General features: G+C 39.4%; 1 protein-coding gene across 1 annotated transcript in view; it reads right to left on the reverse strand.

The window, feature by feature from the left end:
- Nucleotides 1-7,646: 7,646 nt before the first annotated feature.
- Nucleotides 7,647-25,389, reverse strand: part of LOC138090306 (membrane cofactor protein-like) — a 40,806-nt gene continuing 23,063 nt past the window's right edge. Inside the window, exons 4-7 of the mRNA XM_068985791.1 lie at nucleotides 21,886-21,971; nucleotides 20,890-21,084; nucleotides 10,411-10,596; nucleotides 7,647-7,690 (exon numbers count right to left, since the gene is read on the reverse strand). Coding sequence (XP_068841892.1) covers nucleotides 7,647-7,690; nucleotides 10,411-10,596; nucleotides 20,890-21,084; nucleotides 21,886-21,971 — 511 coding nt within the window. The remainder of the gene's footprint in view (nucleotides 7,691-10,410; nucleotides 10,597-20,889; nucleotides 21,085-21,885; nucleotides 21,972-25,389) is intronic.

Consider the following 25,389-nt stretch of genomic DNA (forward strand, 5'->3'; position numbering starts at 1 on the left):
CTTCTGCAACCAGAGATACAAAGAAGGAACTGACATGAGACAGGAAAGAAGACCAGAGACATGGCACAAACAAGACCCGTAACAGCAGGAAGGTGACCCACAAACTAGGAGGATCATTGCAATCGCCCAAGTTCTCCCCAAGGAAGGAGGGCTCTGAGATTCACATCAGATTCCCCAGCGCAGGGGCCCTGCACCAGGCGACAAGCTCCTGGAATGCTGGGCTTTGAAAGCCAACATGGCATATTTTGGGGAGATCCAAGGGGCTGTAGGAAAAAAAACTCTGCTCTTAAGGGGCACGGACAAAATGTCACACACTCTTGTGACCCAGTGCAGAAGCAGTAATTTGAAAGGAGTTTTGGTCAGATTCACTTGCTCATCTTGGAGAGGCGGAGGACAACGCGGACTCACTCTGCGGACAGAGATTCTGGCAGTAGCCACTGGTGGGCTGCTGCTGCTGCTGCTAAGTTGCTTCAGTCGTGTACGACTCTGTGCGACCCCAGAGACAGCAGCCCACCAGGCTCCTCTGTCCCTGGGATTCTCCAGGCAAGAACACTGGAGTGGGTTGCCATTTCCTTCTCCAATGCATGAAACTGAAAAGTGAAAGTGAAGTCACTCAGTCGTGTCCGACTCTTCGCAACCCCCTGGACTGCAGCCCACCAGGCTCCTCCGTCCATGGGATTTTCAAGGCAAGAGTACTGGAGTGGGGTGCCATTGCCTTCTCCACCACTGGTAGGAGTGCATACCAAAAGGAGTCTGGGGCTGGCAAGTGGCATTTTGGAATCCTCCCTCTAGCATATTAGCACCATGATATGACCTTGCCCCCAAGCAGGTGGGCACAAGTTCTGGGACACTCCAGGCCCAGCAGTTATTGGAGCGGGGACAGAGCCTGACCCACAAGCAGGCTGATTGCCTTAAATCCCCTCATCCTCCAGCTGCCTGGACCCATCCTTGTCCACTAGAAGGCCCACTACACTGCAACCAGACCCCAGCACCCGGCTCTGCTCCCCAGTGGGCCAACATCAGCCCCAGAAGCCCACGGTCCCAGGCCCAGCAGTCAGATTTCAGCTCCAGGAACAATGGGCCCCTCAACTAGCCTCCCCAAGGGCAGACCCCATCCACCCATGGGCCAACACCACCTCCAGGACCCCCTGGACACTACGATCAGCCAAGTCAGGAAATGACCTTGCCTGCCAGCAGGGTGACACCAGCCTTAGGATCCCTCAGGCCATGGCCCCACGTACCAGTAGGCCAACACTTGCTCTGGGACCACAGCCGGCTTCCCCAGGACCCAGCTCTACCAACCAGCTGGTCAGTACGAGTCATCCTAGTAGTATGCATTTATAACCACAGTAAGTAGCTAAAGGATGAAAAAAAACAAAAAGTTGTGAAATACGATGATACAAACATTAAATGTGGTGGTATGGAGTAAAAGTGCTGAGTTGTTAGAATGTGTACAAAATAGAGATTAGCGACTTAAAATAATCATGTGTATATATATATATATATATATATATATATATATGTATGTATGTATTGCTACGTATAAACCTCATGAGAAGGACGAAACTCTAAAACAGATACATCCATAAGAAAGAGTAAGGAGTCCAACATAACAATAAAGATAATCATTAAACTACAAGTGAAGAGAGGAAGAGAAGAAAGGAGCAAAAATGAACCACGAACTCAAGAGTAAAATTACGAAACTCTTCGAGAACACGGAGGACAGCTTCAGGATGTGGGGTCTGGCAGTGATTTCTCGGATGTGTCACCAAAAGCGCAGACACACCGGGTTTCATCAAAACCGAACACAAGCTGTTTACAAAGGGACACTGTCATCAGAGAGCGAGCAGGCCACAGAATGGGAGGGAACTGCATTACATATCTGATAAGGGGTTAACCTTCAACATATATTATGAGCTTTTAAAAATAGAAAAAAAATTAAATTAAAAGATGGGCAAAGGACTTAAACAGATATTTCTCCAAAGAAGAGACACATAAGACCAATAATATGCACATGAAAAGATGATCAACCACTAATAATTGTAGAAATGCAAAGAAAAGCCACAGTGAGATAGTACTTCACATATACTGGTATGGCTTTTATAAAAAAAAAAAAAAAAAGGAAAAAAAGAAAGACAAGTGCTGGCAAAAAGATTGAGAAATTGAAACTTTTGTACATCACTGGAGGGAATGTAACATTGTGTAGCCACTGCAGAAGATTTTCTGGTGGTTCCTCAAAAATAAATAAATAAACATAGTAATACTATGAAGAAAAAGTGAAAGTGTTATTTACTCAGTCATGTCAGACTTTTTGCCATCCCTGGATGGTAGCCCACAAGACTCCTCTGTCCATGGAATTCGCCAGGCAAGAATACTGGAGTGGGTATCCATTTCCTGCTTTAGGGGATCTTCCTTACCCAGGGATCAAACCTGGGTCTCCTACATTGCAGGCAGACTCTTTACCATCTAAGCCATCAGAGAAGCCCAACGTACTATTATATAACACAGCAATTCTATTCCTAAGTATATAACTAACAAAATTAAAAATAGGGACTCAGATAGCTGAATGCCACTGTTCAGAGTAGCGTTATTCAGAATAGCCAAAAGGTGGGAAAAAACCAAGGGTCTTTCAACAAATGAGTGAATTAAGGAATTGTGGTTTATACGAAGAGATATTCAGTTCAGTTCAGTTCAGTTCAGTTGCTCAGTCGTGTCCGACTCTTTGTGACCCCATGGACTGCAGCACGCCAGGCTTCCCTGTCCATCACCAACTCCCAGAGCTTACACAAACTCACGTCCATTGAGTCGGTGATGCCATCCAACCAGCTCATCCGCTGTTGTCCCCTTCTCCCACTTTCAATCTTTCCAAGCATCAGGGTCTTTTCCAATGAGTCAGTTCCTTGCATCAGGTGGCCAACGTACTGGAGTTTCTGCTTCAGCATCAGTCCTTCCAATGAATATTCAGGACTGACTTCCTTTAGGATGGACTGGTTGGATCTCCTTGCTGTCCAAGGGACCCTCAAGAGTCTTTCCCAACACCACAGTTCAAAAGCATCAATTCTTCGGCACTCAGCTTTCTTTACAGTCCAACTCTCACATCCATACATGACTACTGGAAAAACCATAGCCTTGACTAGATGGAACTTTGTTGGCAAAATAATGTCTCTGCTTTTTAATATGCTGTCTAGATTGGTCATGACTTTTCTTCCAAAGAGCAGTTCAGTTCAGTCTAGTCGCTCAGTCGTGTCTGACTCTTTGCAACCCCATGAATTGCAGCACGCCAGGCCTCCCTGTCCATCACCATCTCCCGGAGTTCACTCAGACTCACGTCCATCGAGTCACTGATGCCATCCAGCTATCTCATCCTCTGTCGTCCCCTTCTCCTCCTGCCCCCAATCCCTCCCAGCATCAGAGTCTTTTCCAATGAGCCAACTCTTCTCATGAGGTGGCCAAAGTACTGGAGTTTCAGCTTTAGCATCATTCCTTCCAAAGAAATCTCAGGGCTGATCTCCTTCAGAATGGACTGGTTGGATCTCCTTGCAGTCCAAGGGACTCTCAAGAGTCTTCTCCAACATCACAGTTCAAAAGCATCAATTCTTCGGTGCTCAGCCTTCTTCACAGTCCAACTCTCACATCCATACATGACCACAGGAAAAACCATAGCCTTGACTAGACGGACCTTAGTCGGCAAAGTGATGTCTCTGCTTTTGAATATGCTATCTAGGTTGGTCATCACTTTCCTTCCAAGGAGTAAGCATCTTTTCATTTCATGGCTGCAGTCACCATCTGCAGTCATTTTGGACCCCACTAAAAATAAAGTCTGTCACTGTTTCCACTGTTTCCCCATCTATTTGCCATGAAGTGATGGGACTAGGTGCCATATTAGTTTTCTGAATTATGAGTTTTAAGCCAACTTTTTCACTCTCCTCTTTCAATTGCATCAAGATGCTCTTTAACTCTTCTTTGTTTTCTATCCTAAGTGTGGTGTCATCTGCATATCTGAGGTTATTGATATTTCTCCCGGCAATCTTGATTCTAGCTTGTGCTTCATCTAGTCCAGCGTTTCTCATGATGTACTCTGCGCCTAAGTTAAATAAACAGGGGGACAATATACAGTCTTGATGTACTCCTTTCCCAATTTGGAATCAGTCTGTTGTTCCATGTCCAGTTCTAAATGTTGCTTCTTGAGCTGCATACAGATTTCTCAGGAGGCAGGTCAGGTGGTCTGGTATTCCCATCTCTTTAAGAACTGTCCACAGTTTATTGTGATCCACACAGTCAAAGGCTTTGGCAGAGTCAAAGGGTCTTCCAACAAATGAATGAATTAAGGAATTGTGGTACATATGAAGACATATTACCAAGTCATCAGTGAAGTAAAGTTCTGATACATGTTGCAAGGTGGATGAACTTTGAAAACAGTATGCTAAGTGAAATAATCCAGAAGTGATCCAAGTCTATACAGTATGTAGAACAGTCAAATTAATCAACACAGAAAATAGGTAGTGGTTAGCATTGCTGAGGGGAGGGAGCATGGAGAGTTATTGTTTCATAGGTATAATGTTCATTTTGAGTGATTAAAGGTTTTAGAGATAGATGGTAGTAATGGCTGCACAAACATGTAAATATACTTAATGCCACTGAAATGTACAATTAAATTAGCTAAAATTATCAGGTAAATGAAATAGAAGTTGGTCTAGAAGAAAATTGTCAGTTAAATGAAGCAGAAGCTGGTTTAGAAGAATTAGCACAGAGAGTAGCCTGAGCATCTGAAAAGGAAGTGTTCTGCCAGATGTTGAAACATATCATCATTCTGTAATCAGAGTATTGATTTGGTGTTGGGGCAGGAATGGGAAAATTCAAGGGAACAGAAAGATCAGATCATGTATGAATTTAATGTGTGATAAAAACTGGTAAGTTCAACAAAGCTGGAAAGAGAAGGACTTACTCAACAAATGGAGCTACTTCACACTGGATGAAAGTAAGTGGAGTCAAGAGAAAGCCAAGCGCACTTCAGATACCCTAAAGAAAGTGAGATGAATCAATGATTTGATGCAATCACAAAAACACTATGATGGCAACGTTTATATAATTTCAGCATGGAGAAGACCTGAAGCTTTTATAAGAAAAACACAACACTCTTGGCCATTAGGGAAAACATCAACACATCCAACTTCCTATTAATATAAATATTCTGTAAATTTAAATGACCACTGATAGAAAAGTCAGGTGAAATATGGTACATATTAACTACTCAGCCATTAAAAAGAATACATTTGAATCAGTTCTAATGAGGTGGATGAAACTGGAGCCGATTATACAGAGTGAAGTAAGCCAGAAAGAAAAACACCAATACAGTATACTAACGCATATGCATGGAATTTAGAAAGATGGTAATGATAACCCTGTAAGCAAGACAGCAAAAGAGACACAGATGTATAGAGCAGTCTTTTGGACTCTGTAGGAGAGGGAGAGGGTGGGATGATTTGGGAGAATGGCAATGAAACATGTATAACATCATACAAGAAACAAATCGCCAGTCTAGGTTCGATGCAGGATACGGGATGCTTGGGGCTGGTGCACAGGTATGACCCAGAGGGATGGTATGGGGAGGGAGTTGGGAGGGGGGTTCAGGATTGGGAACATGTGTACACCCGTGGCGGATTCATGTTGATGTATGGCAAAACCAATACAATATTGTAAATAAAAAAAATAAAGAAATAAATAAATAACAATATGTGAATCACATAAAAAAATTAAAAAGAGGCATTGTTTCCAAAAATAAATAAATAAATAAAATCATATAAAAAGATAGGAATAAATCTAACTGCAGCTCCAATTCAAGACATTAAGTGGAAAAAGTGCAAGTTTCAGAAAAATATGAACAGCATGATGACATTTTTGGATAAGAATAAAGTGATGGGACCAGAGCCATGATCTTCGTTTTCTGAATGTTGAGCTTTAAGCCAACTTTTTCACTCTCCTCTTTCACTTTCATCAAGAGGCTTTTTAGCTCCTCTTCACTTTCTGCCATAAGGGTGCTGTCATCTGCATATCTGAGGTTATTGATATTTCTCCCAGCAATCTTGATTCCAGCTTGTGCTTCTTTCAGCCCAACATTTCTCATGATGTACTCTGCATAGAACTTACATAAGCAGGGTGACAATATACAGCCTTGATGTACTTCTTTTCCTATTTGGAACCAGTCTGTTGTTCCATGTCCAGTTCTAACTGTTGCTTCCTGACCTGCATATAGGTTTCTCAAGAGGCAGGTCAGGTGCTCTGGTATTCCCATCTCTTTCAGAATTTTCCACAGTTTATTGTGAACCACACAGTCAAAGGCTTTGGCATAGTCAATAAAGCAGAAATAGATGTTTTTCTGGAACTCTCTTGCTTTTTTGATGATCCAGCGGATGTTGGCGATTTAATCTCTGGTTCCTCTGCCTTTTATAAAACCAGCTTGAACATCAGGGAGTTCACGGTTCACATATTGCTGAAGCCTGGCTTGGAGAATTTTGAGCATTACTTTACTAGCATGTGAGATGAGTGCAGTTGTGCGATAGTTTGAGCATTCTTTGGCATTGCCTTTCTTTGGGATTGGAATGAAAACTGACCTTTTCCAGTCCTGTGGCCACTGCTGAGTTTTCCCAATTTTCTGGCATATTGAGTGCAGCACTTTCACAGCATCATCTTTCAGGAGTTGAAACAGCTCAACTGGAATTCCATCACCTCCACTAGCTTTGTTCGTAGTGATGCTTCCTAAGGCCCACTTGACTTCACATTCCAGGATGTCTGGCTCTAGGTGAGTGATCACACCATCGTGATTATCTTGGTTGTGAAGATCTTTTTTGTACAGTTCTTCTGTGTATTCTTGCCACCTCTTCTTAATATCTTCTGCTTCTGTTAGGTCCATACCATTTCTGTCCTTTATCGAGCCCATCTTTGCGTGAAATGTTCCCTTGGTATCTCTAATTTTCTTGAAGAGATCTCTAGTCTTTCCCATTCTGTTGTTTTCCTCTATTGCTTTGCAATGATCACTGAAGAAGGCTTTCTTATCTCTTCTTGCTATTCTTTGGAACTGTGTATTCAGATGTTTATATCTTTCCTTTTCTCCTTTGCTTTTCAATTCTCTTCATTTCACAGCATTTTGTAAGGCCTCCCCAGACAGCCATTTTGCTTTTTTGCATTTCTTTTCCATGAGGATGGTCTTGATCCCTGTCTCCTGTACAATGTCACGAACTTCTGTCCATTGTTCATCAGGCACTCTATCTATCAGATCTAGGCCCTTAAATCTATTTCTCACTTCCACTGTATAATCATAAGGGATTTGATTTAGGTCATACCTGAATGGTCTAGCGGTTTTCCCTACTTTCTTCAATTTCAGTCTGAATTTGGTAATAAGGAGTTCATGATCTGAGCCACAGTCGGCTCCTGGTCTTGTTTTTGTTGGCTGTATAGAGCTTCTCCATCTTTGGCTGCAAAGAATATAATCGATCTGATTTCGGTGTTGACCATCTGGTGATGTCCATGTGTGGAGTCTTCTTTTGTGTTGTTGGAAGAGGGTGTTTGCTATGACCAGTGCATTTTCTTGGCAAAACTCTATTAGTCTTTGCCCTGCTTCATTCCGTATTCCAAGGCCAAATTGCCTGTTACTCCAGGTTTTCTTGACTTCGTACTTTTGCATTCCAGTACCCTATAATGGAAAGGACATTACTTTTCACCCATCATCTTATTAAGTTCTAAACAACGTTAGTAAGATAAAGAGGCACTGGATCTGTAGGACTTGACTCTGGAGCTGGAGTTGTTTGAGGACCTGGGAAAAATTAATTTTAATTCAATTCACCAGTCTCCTCAACACAGAACTGTAGAATTAACTTTGATTATTTTCATTTTTGAAGAAAATTATTTCTCAAAATGAATTACTTCTCAGAATGAAAATACACATACTTTCCAAACTATGCTATTCTATTCCTGGGAAGTTAACCTAAATATACATTTATACAAGTACATTAGAATGTATGCATAGGAATATACACTATGGCTCTGTATTACATAGTGGAAACCCTGGAAATTAACAAATAATAAATCATAGAAATTATGTGTTCAGAATAAGTTTACAAATCTTAAAAAAATACCATCCACAATAGTATCATGTTACATAATTTGTATTCTTAGTTTGTCACTTCATATTTGCCCCAATTTTTCACATTCACATAATTAGATCTATCTTATCAACATTATATGTCTCTAATGATGCTCTTCAGTCTCTCTTACTGATAAAAAATGATTGAAAACCTCACAAGGAACTTTGATTTATGATATTTAAAGCAAAATCCCTCTAGTTTATCACCTGTATAAACTTGTCCTCACAATTCTCCTGTTATTTCCAATGCTAAACTGAATATATGTTTTAGAAATTCTTTATGAGATGTTTATGGTCAACTCTCAAAAGAGCATATCAATAAGCATAACATACCACAGTGCACGTTCCCACTAGGACCATGTGAGCAAACATGAGTGAGTCAGTGAGTGTTGATTTCATATGCATCTTTATGTGTCATCCATAGACATTGCTTTCTCCACAGAACTTCACAGCACCCCCAAGGTACTCAAGGAAGTTACGGAGTACCAGATTTACAGGAATTATAAAAAGGTATTCTAACTACCATGCTAATATGAATAATTCCCCTCAATCCTTAAAATTATATGACAATAGGAAGTAAACAAATTGGAAGCCAGTGATTGACATTTGTTTGAGTCATTCAACAGTGAGAAACTAGAAACCACAGAAATGATGCTACTTGAGTAAGCAAGTGGGCTGCTCAGGCTAATGCTCTCGCCACTGTTCTCTTGCTTCTGTTGCATCCAAAAAGAAGAAGCCAAAGGTAACAGCCTGGACGCAGGAAGATAATGCCCTTCACCATATCAAACAGTCTCTCAAGTCTTAGGCGGAGCGGCTGCTCAGTAAACCCTGCCGGAGATTCTCCATTTCATTTCCACAAAGAAGGACTTCTGCTGCCCTTCCATTGTTACACAATTCCCTTTCTGTTGCCAAAATAAATAAATAAAGAAAAGCCAGTAAGGAGAAAAAAAAAATTGTACGAGGTGGTTAGGTTGGGATGGGGAGTAGAAATACAAATCTTGTTCTGGAGACAGTAGAAATTTCCCAGTTACAATTGCACTCTATAAGAAAAACCAAACTGGCTGTTGGCAGGAAAATGAAACACGTTCCTGAACCCAGATGATACCCTGTACAGATGTCGACAGATCACTTTCAAAATGAATAAATTATCAATGTTGATGACACAGAAAACATACATATTAAAAAACAGAAGCCGTGGACCTTAATTAATATTGATTTCTACATTAATATTGACTCCAGTGAAACTGTAAATTAGGTGAGCTACCTTTAAGAACTTTCTAGATGCCAGATACTGTGCTAAGTGCTTTAAATGCATCCCACTGTTAACTTTAATATCACACAGTGAGGAAGGCATTCAATCATTATACATGTATGTAAAGAAGCTTACATAAATTACCTAAGTTTACAGACCTGTTTATATCTGTGGACTATGACCTATAATTTTAGATTCACTAAGTATAACAGCAAAAATGGCTATAAATGCACTCTTCCTCCTTTTATTACTAAAAGTTCTAGTGAGTGTAAATCACCAGACATTTAAAGGATTTTAAAACTTCACAAGGAATTTAAAGGATATTGATAAATATAAGCAGGACTTTATGAAACCTGAGGCACTGGAAGTTGTAGACACCGTAGTGGTAGCAATTGCTTCTGGAAAACACACAAACAAAAAATATATATAAACTCACTTAATTACTTGGGATTTATTGCTTTCTACTAATATTTACTTCTATGAATTATGCTTTTCATACTTATTTAGGTAAAAATGCACATGTTTTAATTCAGGCTTCCCTGGTGGCTCAGATGGTAAAGAATCTGCTTGTAATGCAAACCTAGGTTCAATCCCTGGATCAGAAAGATCCCCTGGAGAAGGGAATGGCAACCCACTCCTGTATTCTTACTTGGAGTATACCATGGACAGAGGAGCCTGGTGGGCTACAGTCCATCATGAGGTTGCAAAAAGTTGGACACAACTGAGCTACTAACACTTTAACTTACACTAAAAAATGTTTGCGATCCATTTTACAGGTAAAGATGTTGAACAAGAGAAATTTATGCATCTGTGTGATGTATGCAACATGCTAAGAGTCTATAAAAGGAAAATCAAAACAAGTTTCTTTGTGAATTAGAAGTCAAACGTGACATGGAAATGAGTGTAAGACAGACATAAGTACTAACCTGTTCCTTTCCAATTGCCCTATATCATTGAAATCTATTGTGGGAAAAATAAAATCTTTTAAAAAAGAAAAAGGAAACAGACACCTTCATACCTTTAGTAGTACACTTTGGTAGCTTGGGCTCCCAAGTCCCGTTTGCACCACAGACAACTGTGCTACTCCCGTGAAGGTAAAAACCATCATGACACTGAAATACAACTTCCACATTGTAGTAATATTTTCCTCTAAATCCTGATACTATTGATCCATGTTTGACGATTGGATAGTCACATTTGACCACTGAAAAGTGGAGAAATTCCATAATTACTGAAAGCCTGCTTTCATATAAGACCAAATATCTAGTGCAAATAATAACTTCCAGTTGAAAGGAAGAAATGAGGAATGAAAGGCAAGATGTTAATTGAAAAAAAGTAAATAAAACAACACAAGACTCTGTGCATTGGAATTCCAGGGAAACAGATGTAGAGAAATCTAATAATGTTTTTCTACCAAAACAGTCTATCATAATATTTTTTGGCTTTCCTACATTTTTTTTTCCAGTACTGACATGTATTGAGAAAGGTCTGACTATCAGATACAAACTCAGGGTAAGTTCAAAAATGACTTTTGATGCTCTTTAGCTCTAGGATTTTTTTCAGGTCATGCTGACACTAATTACAGTACCATGTTCTTTTAGAAAGATAGTAAACACGTTTTTGAGAAGGTAATACTTGAGTACAAATTTAAAAGTTGAAAAGAAGCAAGCCATTAAAAAAAAAAAAAGGAAATAGTTCTCAGGTGGCAAAAACATACAGGAACTGGGATGTTCAAGAAAATCAAGGGTCAGTAGAGTTAGGGCAGTGTTTCCCAAACATTTTGGATTGTAAACCCAGAGATCAACATGTTTTAAGTTTTAAAACAAATTTTAAGTGTTAAACCAGTATGCAAACACATATGCCTGAGATAACGCTAGAAGTTAATATTTAGCACTCACAACAGAGTACTTGGGTATGTTCCATTCTCCTCTACCTCTCCAGAAGTGAATTAAAGGTCAGGGGCTTCTAGACTGACTTCAGATCTGCTAATGGGTTTTGCAGAATTTGGAAACAAATCTGAAAAAACACTGGGCAGGGAAGTGACTTCAAGAGAACACTTTATGAGATTAATCTGAGCAATAGACGAGGGCCAGAAATATAGCCTTTTAAGCCAGAAAGATGTTTTCTCCTTTCCTGTGGATCTGAATTTTCATTAGGTATACTTTTTGTTCAGCCAGGAGAACTTATCAATTCTTTTAGTTCAGGTTGTCTAATGACAAATTATTAGCTCTTCTTTATCTGAAATGGTTTTCATTTATTTCAGTTTCAGTTTTGAAAGATTTCTCCTTGAGGGGGAATTCTAGGATATTCTTTCAGCACACGAGCGGAAGTTATTGTCTTCTCTTCTTCACAGTTTCTCGAGAGAAGTTGGCTGTTACTCTTTCTTTGAAGTGAGGAAGGAAGAATGTAACATGCTCTTCTCCTCTCTTACTGGCAGCTTTTTCTTTTGTTTTTAGTCTAATGGGGATTACTTGGTAAATTTTTAGAATTTATTTATCCTGCTAGGGTCAATGAATTCCCTGGGGGTGGATCTCTAGGGTGGATGTTGTGGCTCAAATTCAAATAATACAGAATAAATTAAACAGAGAATAAAAAATAAATAGAGAACAAACTTATGGGTACCAGAGGGAAAACAGGGGTGGGACGAATTGGGAGATTGGGATTGACGTATATACTCTACTATGCGTACAATAGATAACTAATGAGAAACTACTGTATAACAAAGGGAACTCTGCTCAATGCTCTGGGTAATGTAAATGGGAAGAATACCTGAAAAATAGTGGATATATATGTGTGTGTGTATATATCTACATATATATTCTGCTGCCGCTACTGCTAAGTCGCTTCAGTCATGTCTGACCCTGTGCAACCCCATAGGCAGCAGCCCACTAGGCTCTTCTGTCTCTGGGATTCTCCAGGCAAGAATACTGGAGTGGGTTGCCATTTCCTTCTCCAATGCATGAAAGTGAAAAGCAAAAGTGAAGTCGCTCCGAGTCGTGCCCGACTCTTAGCAACCCCATAGACTGCAGCCTACCAGGCTCCTCCGTCCATGGGATTTTCCAGGCAAGAGTACTGGGGTGGGGTGCCATTGCCTTCTCTGCTATATATATACACACACACACACACACACATATATATACATCTGATTCACATTGCCATACAGTAGAAACTCACACAACATTGTAAAGCAACTATACTCCAATATAAAACAGACGAATAAGCGTCTATACTGTACTTTTTATGACACTCCAATTACATGCACGTTCAGTGCTTGCTACTCTTCCACAGGTGTATAAATTTCTCTCTCTCTCATGTAATATTTCTTTTGAAATCAGGTTTCATTTGTATTGTATTGATTTCAGGCTCACTGATGTTTTCTCTGTTGTGCAACACTGCTGATACTTGTGCTAATGATTTTCTTTAAGTTACGTTTCCGTTCAGTTCAGTCGCTGAGTCGTGTCCAACTCTTTGTGACTTCTTAGACTGCAGCATGCCATACTTCCCTGTCCATCACCAAATCCCAGAGCTTACTCAAACTAACACATGTCCATTGAGTCAGTGATGCCATCCAACCATCTCATCCTCTGTCATCCCCTTCTCCTCCTGCCTTCAATCTTTCCCAGCATGAGGGTCTTTTCCAATGAGTCAGTTCTTCGCATCCAGTGGCCAAAATATTGGAGTTTCAGCTTCAGCATCAGTCTTTCCAATGAATATTCAGGATTAATTTCCTTTAGGATGGACTGGTTGGATCTCCTTGCAGTCCAAGGGACTCTCTCAAGAATCTTCTCCAACACCACAGTTCAAGAGCATCAATTTTTCTGTGCTCAGTTCTCTTTATAGTCCAACTCTCACATCCATACATACCTCTGAAAAAACCATAGCTTTGACTAGATGGACCTTTGTTGGCAAAGTAAATGTCTCTGCTTTTTAATATGTTGTCTAGGTTGGTCATAGCTTTTCTTCCAAGGAGCAAGCCTCTTTTAAATTCATGGCTGCAGTCACCATGTGCAATGATTTTGGAGCCCTCCCAAAATAAATTCTCTCACTGTTTCCATTGTTTCCCCATCTATTTGCTATAAAGTGATGGGGCCAGATGACATGATCTTAGTTTTCTGAATGTTGAGTTTTAACTGTATTACATACAGTTAAACAGTAAAAGTGTACACCTGCTTGCTGTTTAATACATGCAAATAATCATGTATTACCAACACAATAACGACATAGAAAGTTTCCATACCCGCCCCCCAAATTTCCTCATGCCACTTTGTAAACAATGCCCACCAATAACTCTGCCTTCCTCAACCAGCCTACCAGTAATCAATTTTCAACCCCTATAGTGTTGCTTGATCATCAGGTGCCCAATATGCTACTGGAGAAAAGCAGAAATAGCTCCAGAAGGAATGAAGAGGCTGAGGCAAAGCAGAAACAATGCCCAGTAGTGGATGTGGCTGGTGCTGAAAGTAAAGTCCGATGCTGTAAGAACAATACTGCATAGGAACCTGGAATGTTAGGTCCATGATCAAGGTAAATTGGAAGTGGTCAAACAGGAGATGGCACGAGTGAACTTTGACAATTTTGGAATCAGTGAACTAAAATGGACTGGAATGGGCAAATTTAATTCAGAAGAACATTATATCTACCACTGTGGGCAAGAATCTCTTAGAAGAAATGGAGTAGTCCTCATAGTCAACAAAAGAGTCTGAAATGCAGTACTTGGGTGCAAGGAAAGAATGATCTCTGTTCATTTCCAAGGCAAGCCATTCAATATCACAGTAATCCAAGTCTATGCCCCAACCACTAATGCTGAAGAAGCTGAAGTTGAATGGTTCTGTGACGACCTATAAGACCTTCTAGAACTAACACCAAAAAAAGATATGTCTTTTTCATCACAGGGGACTGGAATGCAAAAGTAGGCAGTCAAGAGATACCTGGAGTAACAGGCAAGCTTGGGCTTGGAGTACAGAATGAAGCAGGGCAAAGTCTAACAGAGTTTGGCCAAGAGAATGCACTGGTCACAGCAAACACCCTCTTCCAACAACACAAGAGACGACTCTACACATGGACATCACCAGACAGTCAATACTCATTGATTATATTCTTTGCAGCCAAAGATGGAGAAGCTCTGTACAGTCAGTAAAAAAAAAAAAAAAAAAGACCAGGAGCTGACTGTGGCTCAGGTCATGAACTCCTTATTGCCAAATTCAGACTTAAATTGAAGAAAGTAGGGAAAACCAGTAGGTCATTAAGGTACGACCTAAATCAAATACCTTATGATTATACAGTGGAAGTGACAAATAGATTCAAGGAATCACATTTGATAGACAGAGTATCTGAGGAACTATGGTTCGTGACATTGTACAGGAGGTGGTGATCAAAACCATCCCCAAGGAAAAGAAATGCAAAGAGGCAAATGGCTGTCTGAGGAGGCCTTACAAATATCTGAGAAAAGAAGAAAAGTGAAAGGCAAAGGAGAAAAGGAAAGATGTACCCATCTGAATGCAGAGTTCCAAAGACTACCAAGGAGAGATAAGAAAGCCTTCCTCAGTGATCAATGCAAAGAAAGAGAACAATAAAATGGGAAAGACTAGAGATCTCTTTAAGAAAATTAGAGACACCAAGGGAACATTTCATGCAAAGATAGGCTCGATAAAGGACAGAAATGGTATGCACCTAACAGAAGCAGAAGATACTAAGAAGAGGTGGCAAGAATACACAGAAGACCTGTACAAAAAGATCTTAATGACCCAGATAATCATGATGGTGTGATCACTCCCCTAGAGCCAGACATCCTGGAGTGTGAAGTCAAGTGGGCTTTAGGAAGCATAACTACAAACAAAGCTTGTGGAGGTGATGGAATTCCAGTGGAGCTATTTCAAATCCTGAAAGATGTTGCTGTTAAGTGCAGCACTCAATATGCCAGCAAATTTGGGAAACTCAGCAGTGGCCACAGGACTGGAAAAGGTCAGTTTTCATTCCCAAAGAAGGGAAATGCCAAAGAATGTTCAAATTAATGCACAATTGCACTCATTTCACAGGCTAGCAAAGTAATGCTCACTATTCTCCAAACGAGCCTTCAACAGTACATGAACCGAGAACTTCCAGATGTTCAAGCTGGATTTAGAAAAGGCAAATGAAACAGTGATCAAATTACCAAGATCCATTGGATCATTGAAAAAGGACAAGAGTTCCAGAAAAACATCTATTTCTGCTTTGTTGTCTACACCAAAGCCTTTGACTGTGTGGATCACAACAAACTGAAAAATTCTTAAAGAGATGGGAATACCAGACCACCTTACCTGCCTCCTGATAAACCTGTATGCAGGTCAAAGAGGAACAGTTAGAACTGGAAATGGAACAACAGACTGGTTCCAAATAGGAAAAGGAGAACGTCAAGGCTGTATACTATCACTGTGCTCATGTAACTTATATGCAGAGTACATCATGAGAAATCCTGAGCTGAATGAAGCACAAGCTGCAATCAAGATTGCTGGGAGAACTATCAATAACCTCAGATATCCAGATGACAGCACCCTTAAGGCAGAAAGTAAAGAGGAACCCAAAAGCCTCTTTGATGAAGGTGAAAGAGAAGAATGAAAAAATGGCTTAAAACTCAACAGTTATAAAATGAACATCATGGCATCCGGTCCCATCACTTCATGGCAAATAGATGGGGAAACAATGGAAACAGTGATGGGGTTTATCTTCTTGGGCTCCAAAATCATTGCAGATGGTGACTGCAGCCATGAGATTAAAAGATGCTCCTCCTTGGAAGAAAAGCTATGACACACCTAGACCACGTATTAAAAAGCAGAGACATTGCTTTGCCAACAAAGGTCCGTCTAGTCAAAGGTATGGTTTTTCCAGTAGTCATATATGGATGTGAGAGCTGGACCATAAAGAAGGCTGAGCACCAAAGAATTATGCTTTCGAACTGTATGGTGTTGGAATAGACTCTTGAGAGTCCTTTGGACGGCAAAGAGATCAAACCAGTCATCCTGAAGAACTCAATCTTGAATATTCATCAAAAGGACTGATGCTGAAGCTGAAGCTCAATACTTTGGCCACCTGATGCAAAGCGCCAGCTCATTGGAAACAACCCTGATGCTCAGAAAGATTTCAATCAGCAGGCCGAATAGGGGATGGACAACAGAGGACAAGATGATCGAATAGCATCACTGACTCAATGGACATGAGTTTCAGCAAGCTCCAGAAGATGGTGAAGGACAGGGAAGCCTAGCGTGCTGCAGTCCATGGGGTCTCATAGAGTTGGACAAAACTGAGTGACTACAATAGAGTCGCTTTTCCAGAATGTCATATGGAATCACATCCTCTGAGTTTGACTTACTTAGGACAATGCATTTGAGATTCATTCCTGTTGTTTGAATTAAAAGCTCATCATCCTTTGCTTCAGGGTATTATAAATATCTGTATGTACCAATGATGTTCCTCCGTTTACCAGTTCAAGGACATAAGAGTTGTTTCCAGTATAGGATGATTATGACTAAGGATATTATGAATATTCTCATGCAGATTTTAAGTGTACATGTTTTCATTTGACCCTGCGTAGCTGAATTGTACCTTAAGTGTATGTTTAATTGTATGAGAAGTTGCTCAGTTGTGTTCCAAATGCATACACCACTTGCATTCTCATCAGCAGTGTTATCAGAGTTCCAAATATAACATATTCTCACCAAAACACGGAATTGTTAATTTTTTCTTTTTAATTTCATGCATTCTAATAAGTTCTTAGTGGTTTCTCATCATGGTTTTAAACTACATTTCTGTTATTACTAATGATATTGAGCAACGTTTCATATACTTTTTTTAACATCCACATTCTTCTTCAGTGGGAAAAATTCCATCCAAATGTTACCCCTTTTTTGGTAAACTGGGCCGCTTTCTTCTTATTGTGCCTTTAGAGTTCTTTATACATCATAGCTAGAAGTCCATTCAGAAATGTTCCTGACAAATATTTTCTCCCAGTCTATGACAAGTTTTTTCTTTCTTCAAACAGTGTGTTTGAGAGAAGTTCTCAGTTTTTAAGAAATCCAGTCTTTTTTTTTTTCTTTAAAGAATAATGCTTTTAAGGTTTTTGAAGAAATCTCTGCTAACTCACAAATATTTTCTGTTTTCTCATAAGTCTCACAGTTTGGGTTTTACATTTGAATCTGTGGTCCAACACCTCTTCCAGCCATGATAGTATGAAACTACAAATCAACCACCAGAAGAAAAATGGCCCAAAACACATGGAGATCAAAAGGAACACGTTACTAAATGATCAGTAGTTGACTGAAGAAATTAAAAAGGAAATAAAAGATATCCTAAGACTAATGAAAATAGAGACAATCCATTCCAAATCTATGTAACACAGGAAAAACAGTTCTAAGACAGAAGTTTGTAGCCATACAGGCCTACCTTAAGAACAAGAATAATCTCAAGTAAACGATCTAAATTCACACCTATATACAAAAAATAGAATAACCCTCTCTGCGAGTGTGTGGAAGGTTAAAATAATAAAGAAAAGAGTGGAAATAAATGAAATTGAGACTGAAAATCAATGAAAATAAGAGCTGGCTCATTGAAAAGATAAAATTGACAAACATATAGCCATACTCATCAAGAAATGAAAGTATCCAAATAAATAAAAAATAAAAGAGAGGTTACTATCAATACCACAGAAATACAAGTGATCATAAGAGAATACTATGAATAATTATATATCCAAAATTGGAAAACCTGGAAAAAGTGGATAAATTTCTAAAAAAGATATTATCTGCCAATGCTGAGTCAAGAAGAAATAGAAAATGCTGCTGCTGCTGCTGCTGTTGCTGCTGCTAAGTCGCTTCAGTCATGTCCGACTCTGTGCGACCCCATCGACGGCAGCCCACCAGTCTCCCCCGTCCCTGGGATTCTCCAGGCAAGAACACTGGAGTAGGTTCCCATTTCCTTCTCCAATGCATGAAAGTGAAATGTGAAAGTGAAGTCCCTCAGTCGTGTCTGACTCTGTGCAACCCCATGGACTGCAGCCTACCAAGCTCCTCCATCCATGGGATTTTCCAGGGAAGAGTACTGGAGTGGGGTGCCATTGCGTTCTACAAATAGAAAATGGGGATAGAGCAATTACTAGTAATGAAATTGAATTAGTAAATAATTTCCAGCAAACAAAATCTAGGACTCCATGGGTTCGTAGATGAATTCTATTACACATTTAAAGAATAGTTAAATTTTGCTTCAAAAGATACTGTATAGGAATAAACAAAATGAGCCATAGACTGAGGAAAATAGAACTACCATATGATCCAGCAATTTTACTTCTGGGTATTAACCCAAAGAAGACAAAACACTAATTTGAAAAGATTTGTGCAGCCCTTTTTTTATTATAGCATTTTTTTTTTTTTTGCAATACCTAAGAACCTAAGATATGAAAGCAACCTACATGTCCTGGTAGAATAATGAATAAAGAAGGCATGGTACATATAAAATGGAATATTACCTGGTCATAAAAAGAATGAAATCTTGCCACTTGAAACAGCATTGATGGACATAGTGGGAATTATGCAATGTGAAATAAGTCAGTCAGAGAAACACTGTGTGATTTCAGTTATATGTGGGATCTACAAAATAAAAAAAAACTATAAACTAATAAAATGAAAAGGAAACAGATTCATGAATACAGAGAACTAGTGATTGGCAGAGGGGAGGTGGCTGGAAAGATGAGGAAAATAAGTGGATTAAAACGCAAAATCTTCTCGTTATAAAATAAGTCATGAGGCTATGATACACAGACTAGACAATACAGTCGACAATTCTGTACTTACTTTAAATGGTGACAGATGGAAACTAGACATCATGGTGATCATCTCGTTATGTATGTAAACGTGGAATCATTATGCTGTACACCTGGTTTTTGCATCAGGGCAATGCTGTCCTTGAAATGAATTGTGAAAGATTCTCTCCTCTTGTATTTTTTTAAGGCTTTGTGTTTGTGTGTGTGTGTGCGCACGCTGAGTCATTTCAGTCGTGTCCAACTCTTTTCGACCCTAGGGACTATAGCCCCTCAGGCTCCTCTGTCCATAGGATCCTCCAGGCAAGAATACTAAAGTGAGTTGCCATGCCCTCCTCAAGGGGATCTTCCCAACCCAGGGATGGAACCCATGGCCCCTGACACTTGTGCATTGCAGGCGGATTCTTTACTGCTGAGCCACTGGGAAGGCCCAGTGGCTTTGTGTAGAACTGCCATAATTTATTGTTTAAATGTTTGGTAGAGTTCACCAGTAAAGATGCATGGTTTGCAGTACTCTGTGAGAAGGTTTAAGTTGTCAAATTTATAGGCATACAGTGGTTTGTTTTTTTCTTTATTATTCTTTAAACATCTATAGGATATTTTATGATCTCTTTTTCAATCTTAATATCAGTGATTTTATCTTTGTTTTCCTGTCAGACTGTCTATGGATTTATCTCTTTTCTCCATATTCTCCAAAAACCAGGCTGATTTCTTTGATTATCTCTGTTTTGTTTCTCTTTTCAATTTCATGGCTCTCCAATTTTATTATTTCCTTTTGTTTTCTTGTTTTAGATTTAATTTGCTCTTCTTTTTAAATTTCTAATGGTAGAAGCATAGATGACTGATTTGACTTTTCTGTTTTTCCAACATAAGTATTTCACATTATACACATCCTCTGAGCAAAACTTTTACAAAACTTTTCCTGTATCCCACAAATTTTTGTATATTAATATGCTGTTCATTTTTAATCAATTAAAAACAGTTTCTGTTTCCCTTGTGACTGCTTCTTTGACTCATGGGTTACTTAGAAGTGTCTTGCACACTTTTCAAGTATTTGGTTTGATTTCTACAATCATCCCATTGTGATCAGGTTGATGTACTGGTACTAGTTTCAATATTTTGGAAATAAATATGTTAAAAATATTACCTAAAAATGATATTACAGAACGTCCCATTGTACACTGGGAGAAGGTAAATATTTCGCTATCATTCAGTGGATCCTTCGTCAAGAGTCACATTCCCTCCAGTGTCTCCCCACTTTTAGTTAATGTGAAGTTGTTAAAATAAGCTTTGTCCAGAGTTTAACAATCTTATCAGTGAAAAGGTTAGTCTTTTAATGTTCCGGTAGCCCGAACTCTCAGAGGTCTTATACTACAAGATAAAACTTTCTTCTTTCTTAAGCCATGGTGTGTTGAGTTTTCTGATGCTTGCAAACAAACAACAACAACAAAATCCAAAAGTTCCAGCTCGTGCATATCCACAGTAGCGCATGATGTGTGAGCTGACACGCCAAGAACATGCTGAGTGACTGGTGGAGGACTCTACAATTAGAACTTTTTAAATTTGATTTGAGCAATATTAAATTAAATTAGAGGTCAATTTAGCAGGAGGAGCAATTACACGGGAATCTTTTGTTTTCTTGTAGATAAAAATATTTGTGAAGTGTTTCCACAGTATTTAGATTCAGGAGGAAATACATGGAAATATTATTACCTTTACACTCTGGTGGGTCACTGCTCCATCTGTTATGATCAACACAAATAAGGGTGGTTTCTCCAATAAGAGAATATTCATCTGGTCCATTTGAAGGATTACACCTAAATATTACTACTTCACTGTACTGATATACTTCCTTATAATGGGTGAATCTTCCATTTGTTATATTTCCAGGTGCTGTACACAGAATTACTTAAAAAGGGAGGAAAAAGGACATGAAGTAAAAGTAAAATATTAAGACAGCATTAGCAAAGTCCTATGGATTGCCTTCATATAATTCATTAACATATGATTAACATACTCCAGTTGTGAATTCGATATCCATTTAAAAGAAAGCCTCTATGTGAATATGTATTATCCCAAAATCAAGCCATTAATGCGGAAAAAACTTATTTTCTGAAATATGAAATACATATTTATCTGCAAGGCCATGCTAAGTTTTGCTCTTATCATCATGAAAGATGCTGACAATTTAATGCTAAAATATACTTGTGATTAAAAAGGTAACTCAGTGCTAGCTGAAAAATACCTTATGATTTATAAATATCTCCATTCACAAATTGGTTGTTCACATTAATATTGAGTATCACTGTCATTTTTCACTTTCATCCTGATGATGCATGGTTAAATTTTTCATATACTGCTGTCTGATTTTCCAGTAGACTAGACCCAAATGTGTTCCTTTAAACCAGATATTGAAGTAACTTGCAAAAATATAAAACAAGGATACAATTCCCACTATTTGTTTTGGAAAATTTTGACTTTTCATAAAAACATGTTGCATATATTTATATGTATTGCAGCTAACACTTCTTAAAAATGAGTTAATAATTATTTTTAAAACTTTTCATTTTTAATTGCAATATAATAAATATCAAGAGACATAACCCATATGAAGAGAAGTTCTTTGGTGTCTATGTTAATTTAAAAGCATAAAAAGGTCATAAAGTTGGAGAACTGCTGCTCTATATTCTAAACAGAAGACATACTTACTTTCACAAATTGGGAGATTATCACTCCAGTTCATATTATCTCCAGAAATTTCACAATATCTAATTTTTGCTCCAATCAGATAAAAACTAAATGAGAGAAAAAAGTTAGCATGTCCTTTAAGCTATTACAAGATGTATATAATAATCAAAAATGTTTTATATGATGGTTTTTCTGTACTGTAGTAATTTGAGTGAGAAAATTTCTTAATATAATGGATGTCCTAAATCTGCAACTCAGTCAAACAAAGAGTTTCTGCATGTGGACCCACTTTGGCCTACAGTAAAATGTGTAAATTACTGTCACGCTGGTCAGTGTAGCTCCTCTGCTCCCTCTGGCAAGTGTATTACACGCTGACTTCTACTGTTTGCTCACACCATTTTGCTCAGTAAGGACTGAGCAGAGAGATCAGGGCCCTAGAACTTGCCTGCCTGGATTCAAGTTCCAGCTCCATGACTTCCTTGAGCTTGGGAAATCCCTTGCTGCTGCTGCTGCTAAGTCGCTTCAGTCATGTCTGACTCTGTGTGACCCCATGGACAGCAGCCCGCCAGGCCCCTCGGTCCACGGGATTCTCTAGGCAAGAATACTGGAGTGGGTTGCCATTTCCTGCTCTGGGAAATCCCTTAATGCTTCCTTAATGCTTCCCCTACATAACTCATGGGATTGTTCTGAGGATTGGATGGGTTAGTCTCTGGCACATAGTGAGTACTAGGTAAATTTTAACTTTTATTAATATTTTTTTAGATCAGAATACACACCCACCTTATTTTATTGCTCTTAACATTTTGAGATTTTAACAAACTGAAGGTGTATGGCAACCCTGCATCGAACAAGTTCATTTGTGCCATTTTCCTAACAAGGTTTGCTCACATTCATTTCTCTTGTCACATTTTGACAAATATCACTTATTTCAAGCTTATTGCTGCTATTATATTTGTTGTGGTCATCTGTGATCAACACTATTTAATGTTACTACTATGACTCACTGAAGGTTCAGATTATGACCATTCCCCTCTCCAGGGGATCTTCCCAACCCAGAGATTGAACCTGGGTCTCCCACATTGCAGGCAGATTCTTTACCATCTGAGTCACTAGGGAAGCCCTAACAATTTTTGGCAACATGCCATTTAAAAATTAAGGGATGTACATTTTTTAGACATAATTCCATTACAGACTTAGTAGACTAAGGCATAGTGTTCAGTTCAGTTCACTTCAGTTCAGTTCAGTTCAGTTCAGTTCAATTCAGTCACTCAGTCGTGTCCGACTCTTTGTGACCCCGTGAATCGCAGCACGCCAGGCCTCCCTGTCCATCACCAACTCCTGGAGTTCACTCAGACTCACGTCCATCGAGTCAGTGATGCCATCCAGCCATCTCATCCTCTGTCGTCCCTTTCTCCTCCTGCCCCCAGTCCCTCCCAGCATCAGAGTCTTTTCCAATGAGTCAACTCTTCGCATGAGGTGGCCAAAGTACTGGAGTTTCAGCTTCAGCATCATTCCTTCCAAAGAAATCCCAGGGCTGATCTCCTTCAGGATGGACTGGTTGGATCTCCTTGCAGTCCAAGAGACTCTCAAGAGTCTTCTCCAACATCACAGTTCAAAAGCATCAATTCTTCGGCGCTCAGCCTTTTTCACAGTCCAACTCTCACATCCATACATGACCACTGGAAAAACCATGGCGTTGACTAGACGGACCTCTGTTGGCAAAGTAATGTCTCTGCTTTTCAATATACTATCTAGGTTGGTCATAACTTTCCTTCCAAGGAGTAAGCATCTTTTAATTTCATGGCTGCAATCACCATCTGCAGTGATTTTGGAGCCCCCCCAAAATAAAATCTGATACTGTTTCCACTGTTTCCCCATCTATTTCCCCCGAAGTGATGGGACCAGATGCCAAGATCTTCGTTTTCTGAACGTTGAGCTTTAAGTGTAAACATATGTAAAAAATTCATTTGACTTGCTCTATTGCAGTGGTCTGGAACTGAACCTGTAATATCTCCGAGGTATGTCTTCACCTTCCTAGGAGTAGCACAGGAATACTCCTACTTGATGAAATCTTCTCTGATGATTTAAATTCACAATATACTCTCCTCTTTCTGGAAGTTCACTGTAATGATTGTGAGTGATTCTATGTATTTGATACTTCTTCTCACTATTATTCTTTGATGCCTCTCTGTATATGCTGTATTTCTCAAGAAGGATACAACCTCTTTAGGAAGAATCTATGTATCAAACTTTTGGCATTCCTCAAAGTACCTAGCAGGGTCTCTCTCTATAAATACTCACTGAATGTTCCATTATTTCTAATTGATTACGTTAAATATACCCTATCTGCTTCCAGCCGACTCTTCTACAAGACTCACTCATTGATTCTAGATTATAATGTTTCTTTCTGGTATGATGGCAATTTAAGAGGCATCGGGAATCTGTCTCCCCACCTTGATAACAGTTGCATGGGTAGAATCTGCCTGATGTCACTATTTTGGAACTCTGACTTCTGTTGATGGTTTACAATGTCCAGGTGAAGACAGGTAAATTGGCTTATTTTGGCAGAAAACTATCCATTTCAACTCTTACCTTAGCACAGTGGTAGCTACCCATCCTCACCCATAGCAGTGTGGCAGGGTTCTCTGCATGTGTTCCCAGAACAGCTTACAAGTTGCTTGTGGGAGCCAAGGTGTTCAAAAAGGACCCTGTCCTCCAAATATGAGGATCTGTGTTCTTATCACTAATAGCTGCTTCTGATCACAGATAATTAGACAAAGAAACAGGTAGCCATTTTCGACACACCTCCCCCTACTCTTGTAATCCCCTTCTGCCCTGGCTGAAGCAACTTTCAAGGGGCTTAAATAGCAAGTGCCCTTTGTTCCCCACTTCGTTCTTAATTTTTCCGCTTAAAGGGGCCAGACGTTAAACGCTAGGACATTCAAAAGCAGTTGCGCACGCAGGAGAATAGGACAGTGGTGATGTATGCCCTGGGGATGGCTCAGGAAAGACCCGAACTTTTCCAGTTTGTACATCAGGCTGATATTCAGCCCAGAGCCATTAATCAACAATTAAAAAAAATAGTCCGCCTTGCATTTGGTGCTTTGCCTGTGGAGTGGCATCATTGAGAACTTCCTTGTGCAAGTTGCCCCAAAATACACTCTTACAAATGATCTCCCATTTAGGGATGCCCATATTTAGGTATGCTCACCTAAATCTTCACGCTGCCAACTGCCATAAGAACAAATGTGGCTGTACCAACAAACTGCCTCCAGAAGGAAGTCAAATAATGCCTCTCCACTGGAGCCTGTTTTGACTTCACAGAGGCCTCCTGCCTACCCCCATGGGTAGGCCCTCAGTAGTATTTGAAAAACGAAAACAAAATGACTGGCTTAAGGATGTTTAAAGAACTAAAGGAAGAAATCATGAGGTCAAGAGAATATGTGTGAAACATGGAAATCTCAAACGGGAGGCAAAAGAACTGGAAAGAAACCTCAAGGAACTTCTGGGGTTGAAAAGCACAAT

This window comes from Capricornis sumatraensis, chromosome 14 (assembly GCF_032405125.1).
Source record: "Capricornis sumatraensis isolate serow.1 chromosome 14, serow.2, whole genome shotgun sequence".
NCBI lineage: Eukaryota > Metazoa > Chordata > Mammalia > Artiodactyla > Bovidae > Capricornis > Capricornis sumatraensis.